Raw genomic sequence first — 26357 nt, forward strand, 5'->3', positions numbered from 1 at the left:
CAATATAGCCACGGTTATTGTTTACTTCTTATCTTATTTAGCCTATACGATCCCACTGCTGGGCAAAGGCCTCCCCTTGATTTTTCCACTCCTCTCGACTTTGCGCGATCTCCGGCCAATCCTTCCGATAAGCATTGAGGTCGTCATACCATATTTTACGCGGTCTTCCTCGACTTCTATGCCCGCCCTGAGGTACCCAGTGAATAACGACTTACACGGTAGATAAAGAAAAAACCAGAGTTTCACATAATAACTTTTATTTATGAGTTTTACAATTTAACTAATACATATATAAATATCTAACGAGAACAATCTCACGCCAATCAATTCGAGATACACAAAGATGTAGAACGTCCGGTGCTTCCACCTATTTCTACCAAAGTATTTCTCCCAGGGGAAATAGATTTCCATTCATTTCTATTGCTCTAATACAACATGCTTTATAATGTCAATGTAGTATTGCAGTTGATTGTCGATATGATGGTACATAACTAAATAGGATGTTCTGATAATGTAGTAGATACGAATGGAAATCTATTTGCCCTGGGAGAAATACTTTGGTAGAAATAGGTGGAAGCACCGAGAACGTCTAGACTCAAATTTAACTACAAACAAACGTGAACAATTAAGAAATCACATTTCTAAAAAGAGAACTAATTATACATAACACTATAAGATCGACAATATGTACAATAAAATATCATCATCATGTCCCTAGCATTATCCCGTTGTTCACAAGATTTGACAGGTCCGCTTTTTTACAACCTGACCTTCCAACCCGCGAAGGCAAAACCAGCCCAATACAGGTTAGGTCACATACCTTCGAAAATGCATTTCTCGGGAATGTGGGTTTCCTCGCGATGTTTTCCTCCACCGCTGAGCACGTGATAATCATTTATGATCCAAATATGAACTCGCAAACAAATTCGACAATCAATGGTTTAGGCCTGTGATTCGAACCTGCGACCTCAAAGAGCGAGGCTAGCGTTCTAGCAACTGGACTACCACTGCTCACGAATCGGGAGTATGGACAATAAAATATAACTGGCATATAATCTCTCTATTTAGAGAATCGAAATATCCTTTTGTCGCAAAATGTCCCCTAGCCACAAGAGGCCATTTTAGCAAAATTACTCCTTAAAGTCGTAGAACCGAATGTCCTTTTAAAATCCAAACCACAACGTTTCACTTTTGTGTCTGGAAATCTCAGCCTTAGGTTATAAATGATAAAGACGTCAAGTAGTCAAAACTTTTAAGCAACATCTTCGTCTTTGCAAAAGGGACGTTTTGCGAAAGGGTCAATTGAAGCTATCCTGCATATTCTAGGATTCGCTACACAATTACTAGCTGGCCAGTTATGTAATTTTAGTATAACTTTTTCAAGAGGATTAGAATAAACGTGATATTTTTTTTTTACAAATGGACAGAATGACCTGTGCCTGTGCAATGTCTCCGAGAGCGACACGCCTGATAGAGCGAAGTGGAAGAGAAGTACGAAGAAGGCAGACCCCACCATCAGATGGGAATTATAAATGCCAAGGAGAGGGAGAGAGAGGACAGAATAGATGTTAGGGAAACCCTATAAATATTTTAAAATGATTTTAATCACTGCGATTAGCTTTATCTCACTGGACAATCTCTCCGTGTCGGCTCTTCATGTGACTCTTCCAACTACATTTTTGTACAAACGCCTGACCACAAGCCTCGCACTTGAACCGTCTATCGTTCTCATGGATTCTCATGTGTTCCCGCAAAGTAAACTTTCTACCGTAACTCTTTAGACATATGGCGCATTGGTACGCGCGAATTCCCGTGTGCGTCACCATATGTTTCTTCAATTCGTAATTGCTGAAATAATTCTTTCCGCAGACGTCGCACTCGTGGGGTCGATCCATTAAATGGAATTTCTTAGTATGGTTCCATAAATCCCTACGTTTCAGGAAGGTTTTATCACACGCGTTGCATTTCTGTTCAACAGGCCTGAAGTCGTGTTCTTTCATCATATGCGTGATCTTCTGTCCGTAAGAACAAAATCTTGCGTCGCAATAATTACATTTGCTCCGTTTGGTCCCAGTTTTGTGCGCGATATGTTCATGTGTCAACTTTTTGGCTCGCGAATCAAAAGTTTTTTCACAAATGCTGCATTTGTATTCGCCATCTGAATGCCTACTAGCGTGGGCCTTGTACTGTTTCTCGGTTATAAAGTTTACGTTACAAACTTCGCATGTGAAATATCGGAAGTGCTCTCGTACATGTTCCATTATCACCTTGAAGTGAACAAACGTTTGCGAACAGTACACGCAATGGATCATCCTGTCAGCAAATTTGAACGGTATGATCAAATTTTTAATATCAGTATGGATTTGCTTCCCATGCGATTCTAAATGTGCCACAAATAGCTCCAATTCTTCGAAAGTTTCAGAACAAATACCACATTCCAGACCTGTTATGTCTACCTTTACTATATATTCTCTTAATGGAACATTGTGCATGAAGGTCTTATAATTATGCCTGTGACTTTCCAAAGTATGTGCTTTTAAGTCAGCAGGATCGACATATTTGCTGGTACAAAAACAGCACTCGTATTCGTCGCCTGGCAACACTTTTACCGGTGTTATGTTGGAAAAATCTAGGACCGCCCTTAAATTTTGTAGATGCTTCAGTTTTTCTGCGAAATTTGATCCTGTCCTCTCCGTTGCTTTTGATAATAATTTTATGGGAATGTAGGAATTCTTTACTTCTAAAGACTGTTTTCTAGCAAGCCTTACAATATCTTCTACGAGCATGGTTTTTTTCAACTTTGGTAATATTTGAATTGAGTTGCTAGTGCGAGGTGGTACGCATTTAGCACCTTCTGCAAAGCATAATTTTTCGTTGGTTCGGATCTTTCTAATCGTAGTGGAACCTACTGTCTTTCTGATTGTCGTCGACCCTACTGTGTTTACCGAGTACAGTTTTTTCTCTGATGTGTTATCTTTCTTTTCTATTTTCAATGTTCCCTTTAACTTCAACAAGTCACCGGCGCTCAGCGGCTTGATGGGGATCGTTCTACTTACATGCGGTTCTATCTTTATCATTTTAGCCGTTTCTCTGACGGTACCTACAAACAAAAGTAAAGAATTATAAAGGAATTTTGTTATGATAGACGTCGTTAGGTACTTATGTACGATAAACGTGACTTTTTTACTTATTTTAGTTTAGAGAAACCCTTATTTAGAACTTGGGATATTTCGGAATTTTTAGATAAAATAGTTTTACAGTATTATATTGTCATCAAGAAGAATCAATTGCAAGTATAAGCTTTATCTTCTAGCATAATCTCTCCGTGTCGGCTCTTCATGTGACTCTTCCAACTACATTTTTGTATGAACGCCTGACCACAAGCTTCACATTTGAACCGTCTGTCGTTTTCATGTATTCTCATGTGCTCGCGCAAAGTAGCCTTCCTTACGTAACTCTTTAGACATACGGCGCATTGGTATTCGCGAACTCCCGTATGCGACAACATATGTTTGTTCAATTCAGACTTGCTAAAATATTTATTTTCGCACACGTCACACTCGTGGGGTCGGTCCATTAAATGGAATTTCTTCGTATGGTGCACCAAATCCTTGCGCTTCAGAAAGCTTTTGTCACACGCCTGACATTTCTGTTCAACAGGCTTGAAGTCGTGTACTTTCATCATATGCGTAACCTTTTGTCCGTAAGAACAAAACTTTTCATCGCAATATGTACATTTGCTTCTTTTATTCTGCCTTTTATGGACATTATATTCGTGGTTCACCTTTTTGACTCGTGATGTAAATGTTCTTGAGCAAATCGTGCACTTGTATTCGCCATCAGCATGCCTGTTTATGTGGCCCTTATATTGTTTGGCGGTTATAAAACTAACGTTGCAATCTTCACATGTGAAATATCGGAAGTGTTCTCGTACATGATTCATGATCACCTTGAAGTGAACAAACGTTTGCGAACAGTACACGCAATGGATCATCCTATCAACGAACTTGAACGGTATGATCAAATTTTTGATATCAGTATGGATTTGTTTTCCGTGAGATTGTAAATGTGTCATAAACAGTTCTAGTTCTTCCATTTTTTCAGAGCAAATTCTACATTCTAGGCCTGTTGTGTCAACCTTCACTACATATTCTTTTAAGGGGACGTTGTGCATGAACGTGTTATAAATTTGCCTGTGGTTTTCCAAAATGTGCCCTTTTAAATAGGCCGGGTCGACATATTTGCTGTTGCAAAAACAGCATTCGTATTCGTCGCCTGGCAGCACACTTAGCGGTGTTATGTTGGAGAAGTCAAGGACCGTCTTTAAATTGTGTAAATGCTTATTTTTTTCCGCTGAATTAGCTTCCGTCTTTTCCGTTGTTTTCGGTGGTACTTTTATGGGAATGTAGTTTTTCTTTACATCTAAAAGTTGCTTTCGAGCAAGCCTTCCAATATCTTCTACATATAGAGTTTTTTTCAACCTTGGCAATGTTTTAATTGGGTTACTAGTGCGAGGCGGTACGTATTTTGCACCTTCGGCGAAGCGTAGTTTTTGACTCGTTTGGATCTTCCTAATCGTAGTGGAACCTACTGTCTTTCTGATTGTCGTGGACCCTACTGTGTTTACCGAGTACAGTTTTTTCTCTGATGTGTTATCTTTCTTTTCTATTTTCAATGTTCCCTTTAACTTCAACAAGTCACCGGCGCTCAGCGGCTTGATGGGGATCGTTCTTCTTACATGCGGTTCTATCTTTATCATTTTAGCCGTTTCTCTGACGTTACCTACAAACAAAAGTTAAGAATTATATAGGAATTTTGTTATGATAGTCGTAAGTAGATATATTTAATTAAATTATAAGTCGAGTGAAAAGCCCTAGTTTGATCATCGAGAGTAGTGTCAAATCAACACGGGTAAGTTTCTATATTCACGATTAAGAAAAAATTTCATAACAGTTAAAAGAAATTATGAATCGTAACATTCAGATATCGAAAAGATTAGCGTGGATTGTTTCGACATGAACTCTTAACACTATGTCGTTGGGAAACGTCTTTGAACAAAACAAACACAGAATAGTGCCTCCGTGACATTTTAAATGCGCTTTTAGGGCTTGTTTCGAGACAAACGATTTCGGACATTCATCGCATGTGAAGTTCTTTAAGCCACTATGTTTTCGCTCGTGGTTCTTCAGCAAAGCTCTGGTGTAGAACGATGTTCCACATTCAGCGCAAAGATGTGTCTTGCCCATCATCATATGGTAGCGATTAAGATGCAGGCGGACCGCCTGAGGTGTTATAAAAGTCCTGTCACAAACAGGACAGGAGAGTTCCAAATTCTTATTGTGAGCTTTCTTCATGTGACGCAACTTAGAGTTGAACTCTTCAAAGCGCTCAGTACAATAGTTGCACTTATATTTCTTTATTTTCCAATGAACAAGTTGTACGTGGCGGTGCGCTCGGTCTTTGCTCGTAAAAGTTTTCTTGCAGTAACTGCAAGATGTCTCCTTGACTATATGCCGCAGTTTATGCCGATACAGCAACTCGTGAGTAACATATCCAGCGTCGCATTCATCGCAGATATAATTCCTAAAATGTACGTTCATATGCTCGCGTAGCAGTTTAAATACAGGGTAGTCCATTGTACAAATTGCGCAGCGCAACTCGTCCGTGTCAAACCTAAAAGGCAGGAAGATGTCCTTCAGCCCTGTGGTAACTTCCATCCCGTGTACGCTTTTAAAATGAATCAGCATTTCTGGTATTGTATCAATCGCAGTAGCACATATATCACACCGTAGATTAGTAATATCGAGTTTCCACACGTTTTTGGAGAATATTTTCATTTTGGAAGTGAGGAATTCTTCGTCTCTGTGCTTTTCCACGAAATGTTCTTTCAATAGCGGGGACGATTTGATCGTTTCGGGACAGAATAGACATTGAATTCCTTCTAAGAGGTCTGTGCCCTTTATGGGGTTGGCGTTGGAGTGTAGCATAATTTTGAGGAGGTTGTTCTTTTGTTCTCGTACAGTTTTCATTGCGGCGCTCCTTATTCTTCTTAATGCCGCTTTAGACACTTTCTTCGGCCTATATCTCCTCGGTTCACCTAGAAATAAAACGTTTATTATTGGTATCTCTCCTCTTCGGTTTTCCACCTTCCTTTCGATAATGAACTAAAACTCATTTTATGTTCAAGTTGTTGTTTACCACGCCAGGAGACAACCGAATCCATAATTTTAAAATATTTATCCTATTAATCTTTTTTCCGATTCCCGAAACCTATACATTTAATTTTTGACTGCTTTGCATTCTAAAACTAAAGGTTAGGAAAGAAATCAAAACAAAACGTCATTGAATAAGTTATAATATATCAATATACATCACGATATACACCACACGTATTATATAAGAATAAATAATTGAAAAAAATTGAGTAAAGTGAGACCAAATATCACTATCGCAGTAGCGTTTTTGTCGAATACTTAAAATACTTTGCCAGCAAAGTGCATCTGTTTAAAGTGCGTCTAGTCAAACAACTTTTGACGCATTTTTATGCTTAAAAATTGCTAACTAGTTAGTTTAATGCTAACATTTTCACTTAGGAACACTCTGCATCATCATTGAATTTTTGGAAATGCCATGATTTTTCTTCATGTGTTTCCGCTTAGAGTTTTGCGTGGCGTACGCTTTGCCGCACACCTCACATTTGAACTTTCTCTCGTTAGTGTGCGTCGCCATATAATGCCCCAACATGTGGCGTTTGATGAAGAAGCCCATTGAGCAAACAGAACATTCGTAAGGCCGTTCCTTAAGATGGACACTTCGCATATGCAACACCAAATTCGACTTCAAATTAAACCGTTTTTCACACATATCACACTTGATTCCTTCGACGTTATGCACTTGTGACATATGTCTAGTCTTTTGGTAATAATTCTTGAATCTTGCTTTGCATATCTGACAAACGCTGTCGCCAGCTATACCTTTATGCTCGGTGTTGACATGTGCCTTCTTCTTAGACTCAGCCGTGAACACTAGTCCGCAATGTCTGCATGGGAAACTCGACTTTTTCTTTCCATGCGTCGTCTCGTGTCGGTTCAATCGAAAGCTGTTCACGAATCCAGCTCCACATATCGTGCATATGAAATTCCTATAATGAATGTTCATGTGCTGCATAAGTAGCTTCATGTTGTGGAAAACCTCATTGCAGAGGCAGCAGTTGATCTGCTGTTCATTGGTAAGTTTGAACGGCTGGAAGTAATCAGTGAGGCCTAAGTAAAACTTCTTATCATGAGCTTGGCCTAGATGCTCCATCATACTTTTGAGACACTCCCTTGGAGCGTTGCAGATGCTGCACCTTAAATCTACTATGTCTAGGAACGCGACAAAACTGGCTATGCCCGACCCCGCCTTGTACGTAGGCTTTTCTTTGACGTGGTCATTGTTTGTGTGTCTCCTGAGCACGTCTGGATCGGGGTACGTTTTGAAGCAGTAAGCACAAATGTATCCGGCATCGTTCCTGTCCTTGAAAGGTGTTGCGTTCGAATACTTGAGCAAGGTAGTCAGGTTGTGCCACTGCTTCTTCATCTCTGGCAGATGTTTTTCGCGGTAAACTAACTTATTTACTTTTTGTGCGTCGGGTTCCTCCTTTATCCGTTTTTGTCTTTTCGGTGCTCCCGTTTCGCCTATAAAAGAAAAACAATCTTTGACAGGCCGTTCAGTTATTGTTAAGCACCAAACAAGTTCAAGCAACGTAAATGTGGTTAGGTTACACTTCCTTTTCGTGGATTTCACGGAAACATGTTATACGTGTAAAATATCTGTAGAGCATGCGTGCGAGCATTTATTTCGTTCGCGAATTGGTTTATAAATCTCTGATAAAAAAAAAAACACAAACAATTTGGATTGTTTCATGTTACACCTGACTTTAAACCTTTTAATATTTATTTTGTACTTAAAGAATAAAATGCAAAATAGATCTGAGTTTGTGTGATGTTATGTGATAAATTATTTGGGGAATTAAAATTTGGGGTTCAACGTAATTCAAACAACGAAATTCAAATGATATAGTATTTTATTTCACACATCTATTTATTTAATTACAAAGTGATGAATTGGTCGGAAGCTAAGAGGGCACAACTTGGCAGTGGATAGGGTGTACCTACGCTTTACTATATTATTCGATGCAAAACAAATAATAGAGATATCTATGGTTACAAAATGTGATTTCCTTTCAAAATGTCATTTCATTATATTCATAGACTCGACGGTGCTAATTCTGGAGGACAAAAACATTTTAGTGTGAAAACTCTAAAAATAGTGTCATCCTTCACTTCGACAAGTACAAGTAAGAGATAGAGCTAGTTTTAAAACTGCCTTTTTTTGACGTGACTTATTGTAGATTTGCCGCAGATGGCATTAACTACTTGGCCGGACAAATGGGGAGCGCTGAAGGCTCTAACCCTATACAACGTTTAAGACAACAGGCCTGAGGGTGCCCAGTTGGGCGCGAACCTCGGCTCAGGGCGTCGTCTGAGAGGAAAAATATTTGAACGAATTAATCGACCCTAGTGGGACGATAGCGATAAGCGCTGAATTTGGGAAATCGTCGACCACACCGGCGGGGTCGGTATCGGGGTCTTGTTTAAAACTGCCAAACTAAGTTTGTTTTTATCGAAATAGGCACTATGTTTCTTGTTCTGTTGTTTTAAATGTCAGTTTTTCATTCATAATAAAATCAGCTTACAATGTTTTTGCTTTCTCGATATTTTTCACGTATGCGATCTCAACAGGCATAGTTCCCTTTGCCTTGTCCTTCGGGGAAAAACAAAACAAAATGTCTATTGCGACGTTTTGTTAACAAAAATCACAGCCGAATGTGTTTTTGCAAAAAGACGCTTACATGGTTCATTATAAGACTACGTTAAAAGTATAAAAAAGCGCACCCCTGATGCCGGGCAGCAGCGGTATCAGTACTGGTTGGAGGCCGAAGAAATGGATTCTGGTAGGGCTCTAGCTAGAACATCACCGATTGAGAAATTGGTCGGTGTACTGCGGAATGGAAGGCGATTGGGGCAACCACCGTTCTACACGCCCTATCTATAGAGTAATGAAGGCGATTATTCCACCGACAAGAGCGCAGCTCTTAAATAAAGAGAGAGATAAGTATTACATAATGAATCAACTTTATTTGCACTCATAGTGAATTCACGATTAAGATCAACATAAAATTCGCCTAAAACTACTTGCACATAATTTTCCTCTCAATCAATCAACAATTTTAAACAATTTGTATGTAAAGGTGACAATATGTAATATCTGGATGCGGTAGGACTCTCTATTCCAATAGCATTCATTAAAAATGTCGAGAGCTTAAGTAAAATCTTCGTGTGAAACATTGTAATATCACACCGTTCTATACAGGATGTTAGTAACACCGTAACGAATACTTAGGGGGATGATTCTGACCATACATAACATAACATAAACAGCCTATATACGTCCCCTGCTGGGCACAGGCCTCCCCTCAATCAACCGGAGGAGGTATGGAGCATACTCCACCACGCTGCTCCAATGCGGGATTGATGCGTGATTGTGGGATGGATTCTGACCATATTTTATGGAATTTCCTGTCGGAAAATTTCTTGATATCAACTCAGAATCATGGTCTGCATCATCCGTCAAAGGAGACTGGTCGCGGCCCTTACAAAATTAACCCAGGCCCGGCAAAAAATGTAAGAAATAAAATATTGCGCCTTAACAAGAACATTAGGTTCAGTATGTTCGCCAAAGGTTTTTCTTGCAGCTTCTTTTCCCCGGCTATACAGGTCGTTAGAAGCTGCAGTAGTTTTAGGCGGATGAGACGTTCGTTATGTAAAAATTGACGATTCAAAGTGTAACTATGTTACCTACTGAATAAAGAAATTTTTGCATTTTGAAATATTTCAGCAAATCGGATTTTTTAGATTTACTTTACCTAATTTTACGAACATTATGAGATAAGTTTCTTTCGCGCCGGGCCTGGGGCGGAAATGACCAGTCTCCTTTTTCTTTACGATGTCACTAATACTGTATAAAGGTGATATCATATCTGTATAGTGATGTGCCGGATCGTTAAAAATGTATATCCGCGGATACGGATCTGAATACGGATATTTAGTGTAAAGATCCGCGGATACGGATACGGATCTTTATTTTCTTAAAAAAAATAAAAAAAATTAAGTTTTAGTTATTTCATTGTTATAAAAGTGATATTTTATCTTGCTTTCATTATAAAGATCTATCTATCTAAATGTTTGCAATATAAAGGTGCCAAATATTTGATTTTAGGAAATAAAAACAATCTGAATGGAATTTTATAGTTTTTTATTTAATAATTCTACTTAATCACCTGAAAAAGATCCGTAAAAGATCCGCGTGAAAAGTAACGGACACGGATACGGATTTTTCTTTTATCTCGGATATCCGCGGATACGGATATTCGGAACATCACTAATCTGTATACGTGAGGACTCTCTATATTGCGACGGCATTCATTAAAAAGTGCCATCTTTGAGGGCTTTTGAACAATCGTCTGTTAAAAACATTATAATACAACTTCTATATTCAAAATTTAAAAAAATAATCATCATTTTTATTATTAGCAACACTGATCGATAATGTTTAAAGGTAAAAACAAGAATTGACACAGAACGTTTTCAGGTATGAAGTAAAATTTATGAACAGTGGCCTTATGTAAGTTGCAAACGATATGAAAATCGATAGTAACGGTATTACTTTGTGATCCCTAGTTTGGTTATAGGACATTACAGGCTGATCACCTGATTGTCCGAAAGTAAGATGATCCGTGCTTCGGAAGGCACGTTAAGCCTTTACTTACTGATGTAAGTTAGTAGTCGTTACATCAGCCATGTCAGGGGCCTTTAGCGGCTCAATAGTAACCCTGACACCAGTGTTGATGAGGTTGGTAATCCACCTCACAACCCACTTTCGGACCATGAGGTGATCAGCCTGTAATGTCCTAACCAAACTAGGGATCACACAAAGTGATTTTCCTGATGTGTCCCCACCGGGATTTGAACCCGGGACCTCCGGATCGTGAGCCCAACGCTTAAACCACTGGACCACGGAGGCCGTTACCCCTTGTGTGAGTATTCCCCTGATACAGAAAAATCACGCGACGGTTTATATTGCTGGTCCGAATTGACACTTAACTATTGTCTACACCATGGTATAAGAAAACCAAGTAAGTTCAAAACTGACAGAAATATTGAGTTTGAAATGCGGCATTCTATGTAAACATGTCTTTCATTTTATCAGCCTGCTCTTTCTTTTTATTTTCCTGCGCTATTTGCGTTAGGGTCATCTCTCTATTGTCTATCAGATGTTTGACGTCATCAAACTCCTTGAATATCTCCAGGTCGTCCTGGTGCAGCCGTACATGGCTCTTGAGGCTGCACTTCTGCATGAACGTCTTCTTGCAGATTTCGCATTGGTACCGTTTGTTCTCGTCGTGGACTTTCATATGTTCCTTGAGAGTTCTCAAGCGGCTGAAGTTCTTACCGCACACTTCACAAGAGCACATTTCGCCGCCCATGTGTTTTATCACATGGTCCGAGAGCCCGCGTTTGGAGAAGAACTTCGCGTTACACTTATCGCATAGGTAGCTCTTTTGTTGCAGATGATGGTGTTTTATATGCCGATTTAACTCGAACTTCTTCTTGTACGTTTTGTTGCACGCGTTGCAAGGGTATATGATTGGCTTCTCGTTGTGGACCTTGACGAGGTGCTCGCTCCTGTCGTAGTAGCTGACGAAGATTTCGGGGCAGTGAGGGCATTTGTTCCTCAGCCACCCCGCTGTGTGGACGCCCTTTTCGTGGTTCCGCTTCTTGGTCAACGATGTGTACGATTTGTCGCAGTGATCGCACGGGAAGTGTCCCTGGTAATGCGTCTTACCGTGTTTCCTTAAAGCCGCAATGGTTATGTACCCAGCCCCACATATGTTGCAGCAATAATTCCTATAATGACTACTCATGTGATGGTAGAGATTCTTAAAGGATATATGCTCGACGGAACATATGACACACGTGAAATTTTGACCGTCCTTCAGACGGAAGGGTAGGATGATGTCTTTGATGTTTTTGTATATAGTTTTATGGTGGAAACTGACCAAGTGGTCTTTGAGTTCGTTGAGATCCTTCATGTCGGTGTCGCAGATAGTGCAGCGGAGGTCAGTGATGTCGACTTTGATGGGGTTGTAGCTGAGCTTGTAGTCGATCATGGAGTTGATCTTGTCCTTTTCGGACCGCAGGGCGGTGTGTAGTCGGAGGTCGTCGATGTTTTGGAAGTGCTTGGCGCAGTAGAGGCAGGAGAAGCCCCGCACGGTCTTGTCCCGGAAGGGACTCGCGTTGGAGTACTGCAGTATCGCGGTTACGTTCACCCTGTGTTCGACCCGCTCGGGGGTGGCGCTACAGTCACCCTTTTTCTTTTTCCTGCGCTTGGCGCCGTCCGTTCCTATAACAAGAAACGATCATCTCAATTATTCTTCATCCTCATTTCTTCTCATCTATCAACTATTTTCCTTTTGTTATTTGGTTATGATTAGTTCTTCTTTATACATTTCTCGTGTTCATGCCGTCTCGTGTTTCCGTTACGTTGACGCGGTTTGGGTTATGGGTTTTTGTTTTAGTGCCGTTTGTAAGGTTTTCCGTCAAAAGGTGAAAGTAAAAGAAACACAAATAAGTTTTGTTGGTTTTTATTCAACTTAAAGTACAACTTAAAATAATACTTTTACAAAGCATCTCTTAAAACTAACAACAACTATAAATATAAACCTAAAAGATGCACAAGCAAATATTTTTCATACACTCAAGACCCTACACCATTCATCAGATGTATACCAAAATAATTTAAATTTTGCAAAATCCCGACTTAGCGACCACCTGCGTCCTAAAAGGAACCCCTAATACTTGAAGTTTCTGAGATTTCGTGATGACTGGGTCCAAATATTCACCGATAATAGGATTACAAAAGCGGTATATAAGACGAAGGTTGATGGTAGAACTGGTAGAGGAAGACTTATAAGGACGAACGTACATTGACCAAATTGGGGATGGCCTTAGAAAAGGTTTAGTACGATCTACTCTGAACCGGCGTGCGTGTATATGAATAGAAAGGGAATATGCAAGTTTGATAAATGCGGAGGAATCAGGAAAAGTACGTCGGTATCGAAGCAAATGGAACTCCATATTTCTTGCCCCGGAGGGTATCTGTGTTTGAAATGTCCCTTGGTCGCAAATGTGCAATAAGGACATTTTGTAAAACATTTTGAGGAAATGATTGAAAACCAGTGCTGGATGGATGGTGTCATGACATGGCTCCAGCACAGCACAAGCTGAGATGTTTCCTTTTGCCCGCATTCATAATACACTTAATTAGTTTTTAAAGAAAAATGTAAACTGTTACTGGCAATAAAATTATTTTATTTTATAAGCACCATTTATCACAAAAATCACTTTGTGATCCCTAGTTTGTTTAGGACATTACAGGCTGATCACCTGATTGTCCGAAAGTAAGATCACGTTCAAATGGAAAAGAAAAAAAAAACACTATAGTCTCTGTTTACCCCGGTGGGAAATAGGCGTGAGTTTATGTATGTATGTAAGATCACGTTAAGCCGTTGGTCCCGATTACTATTACGTCAGGGGCCTTTGGCGGCTGAATCATAACCCTGACACCAAAGTTGATGAGGCTGGTATTCCACCTCACGACCCACACGATAAGAAGAAGAAGCACCATTTGTGTAATTGTTATTAATAAAGGGACATTACACGGTGAATTGATTCCGTCGAATAGCCCGGTAGCAATAGCATGTATGGAAAATTGTCGACCCTTTTAAAAATTAAGTTGATGATAGAACAAATAACTTACCTTCAAATCATTATGTAGATAACTTTCACTTCACTCACTTAGTGTTAAAGCACTGTTTAGTCACTACAGGCATTACGAAAGCCCACATCGAAGCAATTCATCTGAAGAAACAACATTACAATGTGACATTTGCGCATATGGAAGTAAGTGCGCAATGCAAACAAATGTCAAATAGCACGAAGTATTGCTTTATTAGATGAATTGCTTCGATGTGGCGTTTTTAAACCCTTTTTAATTGTCGTTTTTTGTGTAACGTGTTGCAAGTTTTGTAACAATAATAAAAATTAAACGCCTGACAAAATCATTAGAGCAAACTTATACACGAGTATTATTCCTTGCTTGCTATAAAAATACGAGAAGGCGCTTAAGGAACACTTCGAAATTGGTACGTAAATTAAAAAATAATAAACTTCCTTCAATAACGTCCTTATGCATAACAATACGATTTACATTGTTTCACTTCTCTGAGCTGTTTGTGTTCATATATTGCCTGGAACACAGGAGCTGGGGGTTGGTCATCAGTTCGTAGACACCCTATCTCCATAGTGAATTACATAACATTGCAGTAGCCACCTATGACGGAAGCTGTCACCCAGAATGGGTCATGACTCCCATGACATGGTATTTTCAGGATCTCATATCATAAAAAAAATTTAAAATTAGGGTGTCTGAAAACGATGAAAACTGCTTGTTTGTGATAATGAGGTTATTCCAAATAAATCAGGTTATCTTATCTTATTTAGCCTATACGATCCCACTGCTGGGCAAAGGCCTCCCCTTGATTTTTCCACTCCTCTCGACTTTGCGCGATCTCCGGCCAATCCTTGCGATAAGCATTGAGGTCGTCACACCATCTTTTGCGCGGTGCAAAATCAGGTTACCAAATATTTTCGAATGGAAACAAAATCCTATATTCTTCAATATTATTAAATTATTAAGTTTTCTCTGGAAATCAGCACATTCAAAAGAAAAAGTATAACTCAAGGAGATTCGCCCAATCCCGTCAATCTCCGGGATCTCGTCATATTGTGCTTCGGGATTGATCCCGTAAAATTAGACGAGATCTCGCGAGATCGGGATTGCATTTCCTAATCGTCACTTCCGTGGTATGCCACCGATGTGCACCACCGAATAAGCACAAGAAGAGCCAGGTGTTTAGGTTTATGTTATGTATTATAATTAGGTTAAGTTATATATTGGCCCCGATTCCTGCAGACACCTCCTAATTTTACTTTAAATTATACCTGTCATCTTCTTATCCGCCGAAAAGGAAAGGGACGGATCGATACGCATAACATTTACAGAACACGCGAAATTTTTAGGCAAACATAAACATTAAACAACCCTCTTAAAATTTTACATTGGCCAATAACCAGACAGAATTAAGTTAAGACTATTTGAGTTTGCGTGCTTTATTAATAGACCACAACGCCGCTAAGACCAGGCTGGATCGTGATCAAACGCATTGTGGTTGAGCGTTGGGCTCACAATCCGGAGGTCCTGGGTTCGAATCCCGGTGGGGACATATCACAAAAATTACTCTGTGATCCCTAGTTTGGTTAGGACATAACAGGCGAAACCTGATTGTACGAAAATAAGACGATCTGTGCTTCGGAAGGCACGTTAAGCCGTTGGTCCCGGTTACTACTTACTGATGTAAGTACGTAGTCGTTATAAGTATGAGTCATGTCAGGGGTCTTTGGCGGCTCAATAGTAACCCTGACACCAGGGTTGATGAGGTTAGTAATTCACCTCACAACCCACACGGTAGAGGAGCATAAAAAAATGGGTTGCATTCCAACACATTGCCTATTTGATTCGCCCGGGTTATTCATTCATTACAATGAATGCGGTTACTTAGCGGTTGTCAATCATCCGTCCCTTTCTTTTTCGACGGATAAGGAAATGGGTATAACTTAGAATAAAATTAGGTGTCTGCAGGAATCAGGGGCTTCGTTTTAATCGCTCGCCTTCACCTCGCGTGCGAAAACATATACCTTTCTCATCTTGCAAATGACAAGTGTCTCATTTGCTACGTGAAATGGGTATACATTTTCGAACATGACTTGAAGGCCGTGCGACTCAAAAATACAGCTCTAAGGCCATTTTATGGGCAAAGTTGCCTGTTTTAAATAAAGAAACTTAGGTAGGTATATAAGTTCAATTGTGAACATAGGTTTAATAAAAAACGGAACGGAGGCAACGCCTCGCTTCATAGAGTCAAAAATCAAGTGAAAAGTTTCAGATAAAAACATTATAAGCATATAAAAATTTGTAAGTACATGCAAAAAGTGATGTTGCAAAGTTACCGTGCGATTGGAAAGTATAGTTTTCCATAATTAAGTACATAAAAAACCAAGTTGCTACAGAAACCATCTACGCCCTTTAATTAAATGATTTTCTGTGCCTAAAATGTACCCTTACACTTCACTACCATGTCACATTACCTTCTTTGACAAATTGAATTGTAAATCTCACTAAATGTCAAGTATTTTAGTACGATAGGGTTCCAATGATGGTACATGATTTTGCACATGACTAAACTAAGTAAATAATGTAAATATAATAATATAATGGTGCTAATTCCTGTAAATACCTTCTAATTTTATTTTAAGTTATATCTGTCATTTTCTTACCCGCCGAAAAGGAAAGGGACGGGTAATCGACATGAATACTTTACTTTTTACTTTTCAGCGGATAAGAAAATGACAGGTATAACTTAAAATTGTGTTTGCCTATAATTGGACGAGCACTAGTCCAGTATTTGTAAATAGGTTAAGTTACATGTAAAAGTGTTTTTGTAAAAAAAAAAAACTAGATTTACTGGAATCAGCAGAATCACCAGTATGTAGTTTATCTTGACTAGTGGTTCTGAACCTGTGGTCGTGGACCATTTGTGGTCCTTAAGAGCACCCTAAAGGACAACGTAAAAATCAGAAATCGGAATCATTTATTCAACGTAATTAAGATGGATGAACTTGTTGAAGGTTAATGTAACATTTTTTGAATTTACGTCACTTCACAATGTGTTAAGGCTGAGGAGAAAAAATGACAAGAAACTGCAATAGCAACACATCTTTTAAATCAATGAGGGTATACATTACAAGTTATTTAATAACTAGAGGAATATATTTAATACCAGACATTTTTATCATTTAGGTTTAGGTTGATTGAGGGGAGCCCTGTGTCCAACAGTGGGACGTATATAGGCTTTTTATGTTATGTAGGTATGTATGTAATCATTAATCTTATAATAAGCTGTTTTAGATAAAGTTAACTTCACATTAGCTTTAAATTTTTTTTCTGACAAATTCAAAATATTATCTGGTATTTTATTGTAAAAACGTATAACATAACCCCAAAAAAGATGAATTTAATTTACTTAATCTAGAATTTTGAATAGCAATTTTATTTTTATTCCTCGTATTGAATGTATGCCTTTAACAGTTTCTCGGAAGGGGAGATACATTTTTACGTACATACATAATGGCCCCGATTCCTGCAGACACCGCCTAATTTTATTTTAGGTTATATCCGTCATTTTCGTATCCGTCGAAAAGGAAAGGGACGGATGATTCACAGCTCTTAATTTTAGGAAGAATGAGTAAATGAATGAATAACCCGGGCGAATCAAAAGGTACGTCGCTGGTATGCATTCCGTTTGACGTGCTGTCTACTTAACTGTGTCGGGTTATTGACGGATGTAAAATTTTTAGACGGTTGGTTTAGATTTGTGCTTAAAATTGAATGTTCCATAAATTTTATGCTTGTCGATTACCCGTCCCTTTCCTTTTCGACGGATAAGAAAATGACGGATATAACTTAAAATAAAATTAGATGGTATTTACAGGAATTAGCACCAATGTTTTCATAAATATATTGACTTGCGACCGTCGGTATATTTATTTATTTAAACAGCTCCCTTAAGAGTCCCGACGACGTGGTCCTTAAAAGTACCCTAAGTGGTATGACATTTCCGAATCCACCTTGGTACATTATACACTGGTAACTTTGCAACACCATTGCTTAAAACTAACAACTATAGCTACTAAAAATATATGAAAGGCGTCGGAAAAGCTTGCTATATCATCTATAAAATAAATATATTTTTTTTTGAAATATAAGTCTAGTCATCACCACCACCACCCCTCACCACCATAAGGTTCATCATATCCAGCTTACGACATCGTACCAACAGTGGCTGCAAGTTGTCTTTGATTACTTGTGGCTCTGCCCACCCCATTAGGGATTACGGGCGTGAGTTTATGTATGTGTGTATGTGTAAGTCTAGTCATCAAACTCATTTAATAATAATAATGGCGCCATAGTCCCTCATAGTCCCAGTATCCGGTCCACTAACCCCCAATCCAATAGCCCAGTTCCCTTTGTTCCCATAATCTGCAATAGTCCTACACGAACCGGGGACTGTCTTTGGGTGTACTCTAATAGTGTATACAGGGATAATCGCTAGTTGGTGTCACACCACATTTAGATTCAACTGTTTTAAGGGGCCCCTACGTGTTGGCTTCGGCGCCACGCAGGCCTTCCAAAAGTCCGGAACTACATGGCCCGAGATATCTCCTTTTGAGCCAAAACTACAATAGATCACGTATAAAAAAATAGTTGATATTTCTTTTAATCTTTCTTTTATAATTGAGGAGCTCGATGGCGCAGCGGTAAACGCGCTCGGTCTGCGATTGTTGAAGTTAAGCAACTTTCGCAAAGGCCGGTCATAGGATGGGTGACCACAAAAAAAAGTTTTCATCTCGAGCTCCTCCGTGCTTCGGAAGGCACGTTAAGCCGTTGGTCGCGGCTGCATTAGCAGTCGTTAATAACCACCAATCCGCACTGGGCCCGCGTGGTGGTTTAAGGCCCGATCTCCCTATCCATCCATAGGGAAGGCCCGTGCCCCAGCAGTGGGGACGTTAATGGGCTGGTGATGATGAAAAAATAGTTGTTGTAAAGCAGCTTTTCCGGCGTCTTTCACAGTGAAACATTGGCTGTACGCCCACGTGGGAAAACGTCGGCTACCTGGTTTGATGTATCAACACGTTGACTGTCCCCATAGAAAATTGTTTTGACCTTGTAAGTCCCGCATATTACTTCAATCTTCAAATTCAAATTCTAAATTCAAAAATATTTATTTTTCAAAATTGGCTTACAAAGTTGGCGCTTTTTGAACGTCAAAAAAAATTTAATTGCATTATGGCCCCGATTCCTGCAGACACCGCCTAATTTTATTTTAAGTTATATCCGTCATTTTCATATCCGTCGAAAAGGAAAGGGATGGATGATTCACAGCTCTTAATTTTAGGAAGAATGAGTAAATAAATGAATAACCCGGCCGAATCAAAAGGTACGTCGCTGGTATGCAATCCGTTTGACGTGCTGTCTACTTAACTGTGTCGGGTTATTGACGGATGTAAAATTTTTAGATGGTTGGTTTAGATTTGTGCTTAAAATCGACGTGTGTTCCATAATTTTTATGCTTGTCGATTACCCGTCCCTTTCCTTTTTGGCGGATAAGAAAATGACAGATATAACTTAAAATAAAATTAGATGGTATTTACAGGAATTAGCACCATTATGTAACTAGCTGTAAAACTACTACCACATCGGAATCTGTAACGCTGAGGGAAAGACGTGGCTAGAAAACCTCCCAGCACAGGGCCCTGGTCCTACTGTTTCATGTTTTCCTTTCTTTTCTTTGCTAAGTTACCCGGGACCCAAGTGGAGCGCCCGCCCTTAGCGCGTACAGTCATGAGCAATAGAATGTACCCACTTTAGGACTCTGTCGCACTAACATATTTGACAATTAGTGAGACTTACAGTTCAATTTGTCGAAAAAGTTAATGTGACATGGTACCAAAGTGTATACATATTAATGCTCGTGACCGTATCTGCAGGGTTAACCTACGAAAACGAAATCGATAAGTTTGTTTTTATCCTAACATGCGTGGCACGTGATTTTGTTCGTATTTTGACACAACGACATGACTTATTCGGGTTTACATATTAGCACCAATCGACGAAACGACATAATTATATCGTCAGAATCGATAAATTGACCGTGACAAGATTTTATCGCGTTACGCATGTTAGCCGTACTGGTTGTTTCTTAGTGACCCATGTATGGGTCAGGGACGTAGGGAGCTAGTCCGTCATGACCCATATATGGGTCATTGGACTGTCAACGTGTTAAAATTTAAAAGGCAAACAGGTTAACATATTATAGGAAGATTTTGACGGTAGTGGAGGAAGCAATCGTGACGAATTTTAATAAAACCTACACATTTGGTATTGTAATATCTCTGAATATAAAATATTATATACATGGGGGGTTAAAATGGCCACATCGAAGTAATTCTTCTAAGGAAGCAATATTGCAATTTGACATTTGTTTGCATTCCGCACTTACTTTTATACATATGCGCAAATGTCAATTGCAATACTGCTTTCTTAGATGACTGCTTCAATGTGGCCATTTTGACCCCCTGTTCCGTTGTTTTATTCTGGTTTCCTATTTGAATACGAAAGATTATTACACTACATTTTTTAGTCGCGGCTTTTCAATTTCCAGTTTAATTCAATATTCACGTCACTTCTGTATAGAATAATTTGGAATTGCCGCAACTTTGCCGTTAAAAATCGTATCTTACAATTTAGTCTCCTTAATTACGTTCCCTACAAAGCCACGATCAACCAAAATAATTTATTTAGTTAATAAAATTTCTATATTATCAACGTCCTCAACTTCACTAAATTCCTAGCTTGATTTCCTACAAAATCCTTATTCTTCAAATTCCTACATTTCGAAATTCCTCAACTTTGCTAAATACCTAGCTCCTAAAGTTCCTACAAAATTCCTAATTCCTCAAATTCCTCAACTTTGCTAAATACCTAGCTCCTAGAGTTCCTACAAATTTCCTAACTCCTCAAATTCCTCAAGTTTGCTAAATACCTAGGCTCCTAAAGTTCCTACAAATTTCTTAACTCCTCAAATTCCTCAACTTTGCTAAATACCTAGCTCCTAAAGTTCCTACAAATTTCCTAACTCCTCAAATTCCTCAACTTTGCTAAATATCTAGCTCCTAAAGTTCGTACAAAATTCCAAACTCCTTAATTTCCCTAACTCCTTAAATTCCTAGCTCCTAGAGTTCCTACAAAATTCCTAACTCCTCAAATTCCTCAACTTTGCTAAATACCTAGCTCCTAGAGTTCCTACAAATTTCCTAACTCTTAAAATTCCTCCTCCTCCCTACAGTCCGACGTGAACGCACAGCCAATGCCACTAGATAACAAAACTATCCACTTACGTTTCGAGGTCTCTCCGTCGTCAGTCTTGGTGCGCTTGGCACGGGAGGTGGACGCTTTGGCCCCCCGCTTCTTCGGCTTAGGTTCGTCAGACTCCAACTTAATTGGCACTTCGTACTCTGTAAGGAAGGATCATTATGTAGTTTTGTTTGGATAATGGTCCTGTTCCTCCACCAACCCGCAGTGGAGCAGCGTGGTGGAGTATGCTCCATACCCCCTCCGGTTGATTGAGGGGAGGCCTGTGCCCAGCAGTGAGACGTATACAGGCTATTTATGTATGTATGTAATAGTCCTGTTTCAAGTAGGATTGCAATGTATGCAATGCATATTAGACTAGACTAGTTTGTCAACACCAACTTAATTGGTACTTCGTACTCTGTAAGAATGAATGGCTATGTAGTTTTGAAAGATGACGCAACATACAAGGTGTTTGTGACGTCGTAACGAAAACTTTGAGGGATGATTCAGACCATGATTCTGAGTTGATATCAAGTGGAATTTCAATCTCGGTGGAATCTGAATCATCCCCCTTAGTTTTTGTTACGTCACTTACACCCCGTACAAGTACGTACAGGTAGCCATTACAAGTACGTATGTGTGTTAGTGACACCATCCCAAGCCATCCCTTCCGTTCCTGTGCAAGTCTCATCCATTGCTTTCCGGCATACCTCACAATGTCATCCGACCACCGGGCTGGTGGTCTGCCTCGATATCGCATACCACCCCTTGGCCACCATTCAGTGACAGCCTTAGCCCACCTGTTGTCTTCCTGTCTTGCCAAGTGTCCTGTCCATCTCCACTTAAGCCTAGCGATTCGTATACCTACATCTTCGACTTTAGTGCCGAATTTCGACATTTGGTATACGGTCTACCAGATGCCTAACATGGCGCGCTCCATAGCCCGTTGTGTCACTCTAATTTTATAAATGTGCTCTTTCGTGAGCGGCCATGTTTCGGCGCCATAAGTGAGTATGGGCAGCACACATTGGTTAAAGTTTCATCTACACCAATGGACTATTTACCGATTATTTTAAGTGATCAAAAATCTATTTTAATGTTTAATTTCTTTAGAACCCTGACGTTAGCAGAATCATCGTTTCTGAACGATGCAGCCATAAAGAGGAAAAAAGTTGAAGGTGAACTTATTGCGTGACAGATTTCAGTCACATTTTAGTAAGATGATTCTTCGGAAGGCACGCACGTTAAGCCGTTGGTCCCGGTTACCATTTACTGATTTAAGTGAGTAATCGTTACATGAGCCATGTCAGGGACTTTTGGCGGCTCAATCATAACCCTGATACCAGGGTTGATATGGCTGGTATTCGACCTCACAATCTACACGATAAGAAGAAGAAGAGTTACATAATAGTCAATATTGTCGCATTATCCATTGTTTTAGGTTTACGCGGTTATACCATAATTAAAACACATAATAACAGGTTCTTACCGCGTTTAAATCAGGGATATGAGACTCCCGATATTTCGACACTGTTGCAAGTGCCATGATTACGGGATGATGGTCGAAATATCGGTCATTTTGTGATCCCTAGTTTGGTTAGGACATTACAGGCTGATCACCTGATTGTCCAAAAAGTAAGATGATCCGTGCTTCGGAAGGCATGTTAAGCCGTTGGTGCCGGTTACTACTTGCTGATGTACTTAAGCAGTAGTTACATGAGCCATGTCAGGGGCCTTTGGCGGCTAAATAATTACCCTGACACCAGGGTTGATGGGGTTGGTAATTAACCTTACAACCTGTACCTGAGTAGTCCTCAGAGGCGTGGTCGTTGTCAGAGTCGTTGTCCGAGTCCGGTTGCGCCTCCACTTTGACGATGTCATCTGCACACAACCAGAATCAATAATTTAATGCAACTCATAGTTTTACATAGGTGGTATACAGGATAATATGGGAGGTCCTGTGATAATCACCTAGAGGTAGGCAAGCTGGGTTCTGAGTACGACACATTTGTGTATTCTTCTTATTAGAATCTAACAACAATGTCGATACCGTGTTCTAATAGACTACTAACGCCATCTATTGGCGTGCCGCACAAACTATTTTACATAGTTGTGTTACAGTGTTACTACAAAACTATATTTAAAATATAATCCGTATACGAAAGAAGTCCCGAAGGCCGCGGCGCTACCGTCGCAGATCCTGCATAGAATTATTATGACTTGTCAAGTTAGTTTCATTAAAATCCGCAGACTTCTTTCGTGGCGCGAAATACTATTTCAAACCTTGTTTATTTTTAGTTTGTGTTTTGTAGTAGCACTGTTATTCTTCAATATTGCTAACTAAAGAATTAAGTTTTCTTTAGATCCGCCGAGTTCGGGATTGCATTGCATACCCCAACGGGAAACATGTGTATTCATATTACGTCTGTAAGTGTGCTTACTTTTAAACAGCTTGTCCTGTAACCGTAGTTTGAACTGCTCCTCAGTCTGCAGAACTTGCTTCTTGAAGTTGGAAGCGTTCCGGAGCTGTGTGACGCATACTTCACAGATGCCGCCCTCCACCTCGCCTTCTATGTTCGTGAACAGCTGCACGGGAAAATTTTGGTTAGTTATCACTACATAGTATAAAACAAAGTCGCTTTTTCTGTCCCTATATCCCTATGTACGCTTAAATCTTTAAAACTACGCAACGGATTTTGATGCGGTTTTTTAAATAGATAGAGCGATTCAAGAGGAAGGTTTATATGTATAATAACATCCAAAAATAGTGTAGAAATTGTTATTTTTGAGGTTTTTAATGTGATGTCGTAATTTCATTTTCATTGCACCCGAGCGAAGCCGGGGCGGGTCGCTAGTAAGAAATAAGGGAAATAAAATTAACGTATACCCGCAATGACATTGTAGAAAAAACTTTCTAGTTATTAATACAATCGCCGGCCTTATATCTGAATGGCTCTCCTTTGTCTCAGAGAGATATTACATCTATCCAACATTTTGTCAATCAGATATAGGATTAAAAAAAAAGCGGTCAAGTGCGAGTCGGACTCGCCCATGAAGGAACCCTTCAACCGCAAGTAACATAATAAAAAAGTAAATTACGGTTTAATCTACCTCTTTGATATAGTTTTTTATACCTAATTACCTATTTATTTATTAGAAGAGGTCCTTTACTGGTGACCTTCCAATAATAAACCGGTTCTCATACAAAAGACCAATATATGTTTCAAGAAGCTAAAAGACCATGGCTCACATGAAGCTTACTTTATGTAAAAAAGCTTATTATAAGATTAATGACTAGGTACCTAAATGATCAAATGAGCAAATAGAATTCTATAGTCTCTGCTTACCCCAGTGGGAAATAGGCGTGAGTTTATGTATGTGTATGTACCTAAATGATAAAAATGTCTGGTATTGAATGTGTTTTTCTAGTTATTAAATAACTTTTAATACCCTCATTGGTTTTGAATAGATGTGTTGCTGTTGCAGTTTCTTGTCATTTCTCCTCCTCAGCCATAACACCTTGCGAAATGACGTAAATTCAAAAATGTTACATTGACCTTCAACAAGTTTATCCATGATTATTCCGTTGAATAAATGATTCTGATTTGATTCTGACCAAGTCATTATCAAAAATACAAAGACAATAAAGGAATAAAAAACTTTGTCAAAGGGGTTAATTTCTAAAAAAGGAGCCATCTTGCAGACCAACCAACTATAAATGGTAGAGGTCATCAGTCTTCTGGCAGCCATGGCAAAAGGTTGAGTACCCATCATCCATCATGTGATTTATTACATTCATTTGTTAGGATGTACCCAGGACACAGCCCGAGAGCTGCTTTTTAATTTGGTGCACTCCAACCTATCTTATACTAGTTATCACAGGAAATTTGCTACATTTAAAATACTAGGATATGAAATTAAAAGGCACTAGGTTATAGGATATAATAGGTATAATGCCTGTCTGGAAGAGATTGCTACTTAGCAGTAAGACCGCCTATTTTACTGTTTCTATTTCTCTATTGTTTTGTTTTTTCTGTTTGTGCAATTAAGTATTTATGTTGATGATCTTAATAAGTTTAATTTGCCTGCCCCTGCCAAAAGGCGTCAAACGAGAAGAATCGCGCAAGTTTCTATGGCGAATAAGATAGATACCTACCTACCTAGGTATCGATCAATTCGTCCTTGTAACTATATAAGTATGTATACAGCTATAGTAAGCATTCAAAACCTAGCCAAACTACTTTGTTTTTGGGTCATCAAACATCGAAACACCCTAAATGATGTCCAAAACGTTGTTTGAGGCCTATAAGCAAGATTTCCAGGAGAAAATAAGTATAGTTTATTATGTGCGACCAAGTCGGCATTACAATATGGAGGTCCACCGGTCACACAAAGACGACTCCATTGCGCGTCGTTGAGTTACAAGAACATGGCGTCCATACTTCTTGCGCAATGAACACGAACCAAAACTATCATCAAATGAATCAATAAAAACATTTTTTTAATAAAAATCTAATTTTAAAATCTAGAAAATGAACGAAAACGGTACATAACAGTTAATACTCACAGTAATGTCGAAACATTCCCGTAACATCTCTGAATAAACCTCTTCATCGCCCATCCATTGGTACGCTGATTTCAAATCTTTAAATGTCCCCTCCGAGGCACAACATCGGCACATTCCATTGTTTATTGCCGACTCCATGGCGGCTATTTACACTATTTTAACATTAATACTAAAATACACTAAATTATAATGAATAACAAGGAAAGAATTTAGGACGCGACGCTCCGTAACCGGTGATCGGCCATTTTCTGGCTGATCTGTACGTTCAAAAACTAAACTTGGATCACATAATTTTATTAACAAATACAAGTCTACGAAAATATACTTAAGAAATTTGAATTGAAAATATATTGACCAAATTTCAAATACTATAATACATAATACGTATGTAAATAAATAAATAAATAATACGTATTTTACTCACAAACATATGTAACAGTATATTCGTTTTAGAACGTACTTCGTTTTCTTTTTTTTGTATAATAACAAGTGTATAATATTACAAGAGCCAAGTAGGTATTTAGGGTATTTATTATTGTGTTACAGAACTTCTTAATAGAAAACTTTTTTGCACTTTTTATTAGAAATTAAAAAAAAT

General features: G+C 39.0%; 2 protein-coding genes across 5 annotated transcripts; both read right to left on the minus strand.

The window, feature by feature from the left end:
• Positions 1 to 240: 240 nt before the first annotated feature.
• LOC126378903 (zinc finger protein 354B-like) lies at positions 241 to 4759 on the minus strand. Its single transcript, XM_050027406.1, has 2 exons — positions 4739 to 4759; positions 241 to 3100 (listed from the first exon to the last, which is right to left on the minus strand). The coding sequence occupies exon 2, from the start codon at positions 3075 to 3077 to the stop codon at positions 1626 to 1628; it is 1452 nt and encodes a 483-aa protein (XP_049883363.1). The 5' UTR covers positions 3078 to 3100; positions 4739 to 4759; the 3' UTR covers positions 241 to 1625.
• LOC126378856 (gastrula zinc finger protein XlCGF26.1-like) lies at positions 3107 to 26004 on the minus strand. Of its 4 annotated transcripts, none has more exons than XM_050027326.1 (5): positions 25760 to 26004; positions 23634 to 23778; positions 22996 to 23073; positions 21237 to 21353; positions 3107 to 4782 (listed from the first exon to the last, which is right to left on the minus strand). In XM_050027326.1, exons 1-5 carry the CDS (start codon positions 25895 to 25897, stop codon positions 3284 to 3286), a joined length of 1977 nt encoding a protein of 658 aa, XP_049883283.1. In that variant the 5' UTR covers positions 25898 to 26004; the 3' UTR covers positions 3107 to 3283. The 4 variants fall into 4 exon arrangements, with proteins under 4 accessions (XP_049883283.1, XP_049883285.1, XP_049883286.1 ...); XM_050027328.1 differs by lacking the exon at positions 3107 to 4782 and adding an exon at positions 4817 to 6097; XM_050027329.1 differs by lacking the exon at positions 3107 to 4782 and adding an exon at positions 6340 to 7676.
• Between the last annotated feature and the right edge of the window lie 353 nt (positions 26005 to 26357).

The sequence above is a fragment of the Pectinophora gossypiella genome, chromosome 27 (genome assembly GCF_024362695.1).
Source record: "Pectinophora gossypiella chromosome 27, ilPecGoss1.1, whole genome shotgun sequence".
In the NCBI taxonomy this organism is placed as follows: domain Eukaryota; kingdom Metazoa; phylum Arthropoda; class Insecta; order Lepidoptera; family Gelechiidae; genus Pectinophora; species Pectinophora gossypiella.

Coding starts and splice junctions, on each gene's coding strand:
- LOC126378856 (XM_050027326.1), bottom strand. CDS start 25,897: ATGGAGTCGGCAATAAACAATGGAATGTGCCGATGTTGTGCCTCGGAG. Junction 23,779..25,759: donor GGGAATGTTTCGACATTACT/GTGAGTATTAAC, acceptor TTTCCCGTGCAG/CTGTTCACGAACATAGAAGG. Junction 4,783..21,236: donor CGACGGAGAGACCTCGAAAC/GTAAGTGGATAG, acceptor TTTTGTTTGTAG/GTAACGTCAGAGAAACGGCT.
- LOC126378903 (XM_050027406.1), bottom strand. CDS start 3,077: ATGATAAAGATAGAACCGCATGTAAGTAGAACGATCCCCATCAAGCCG.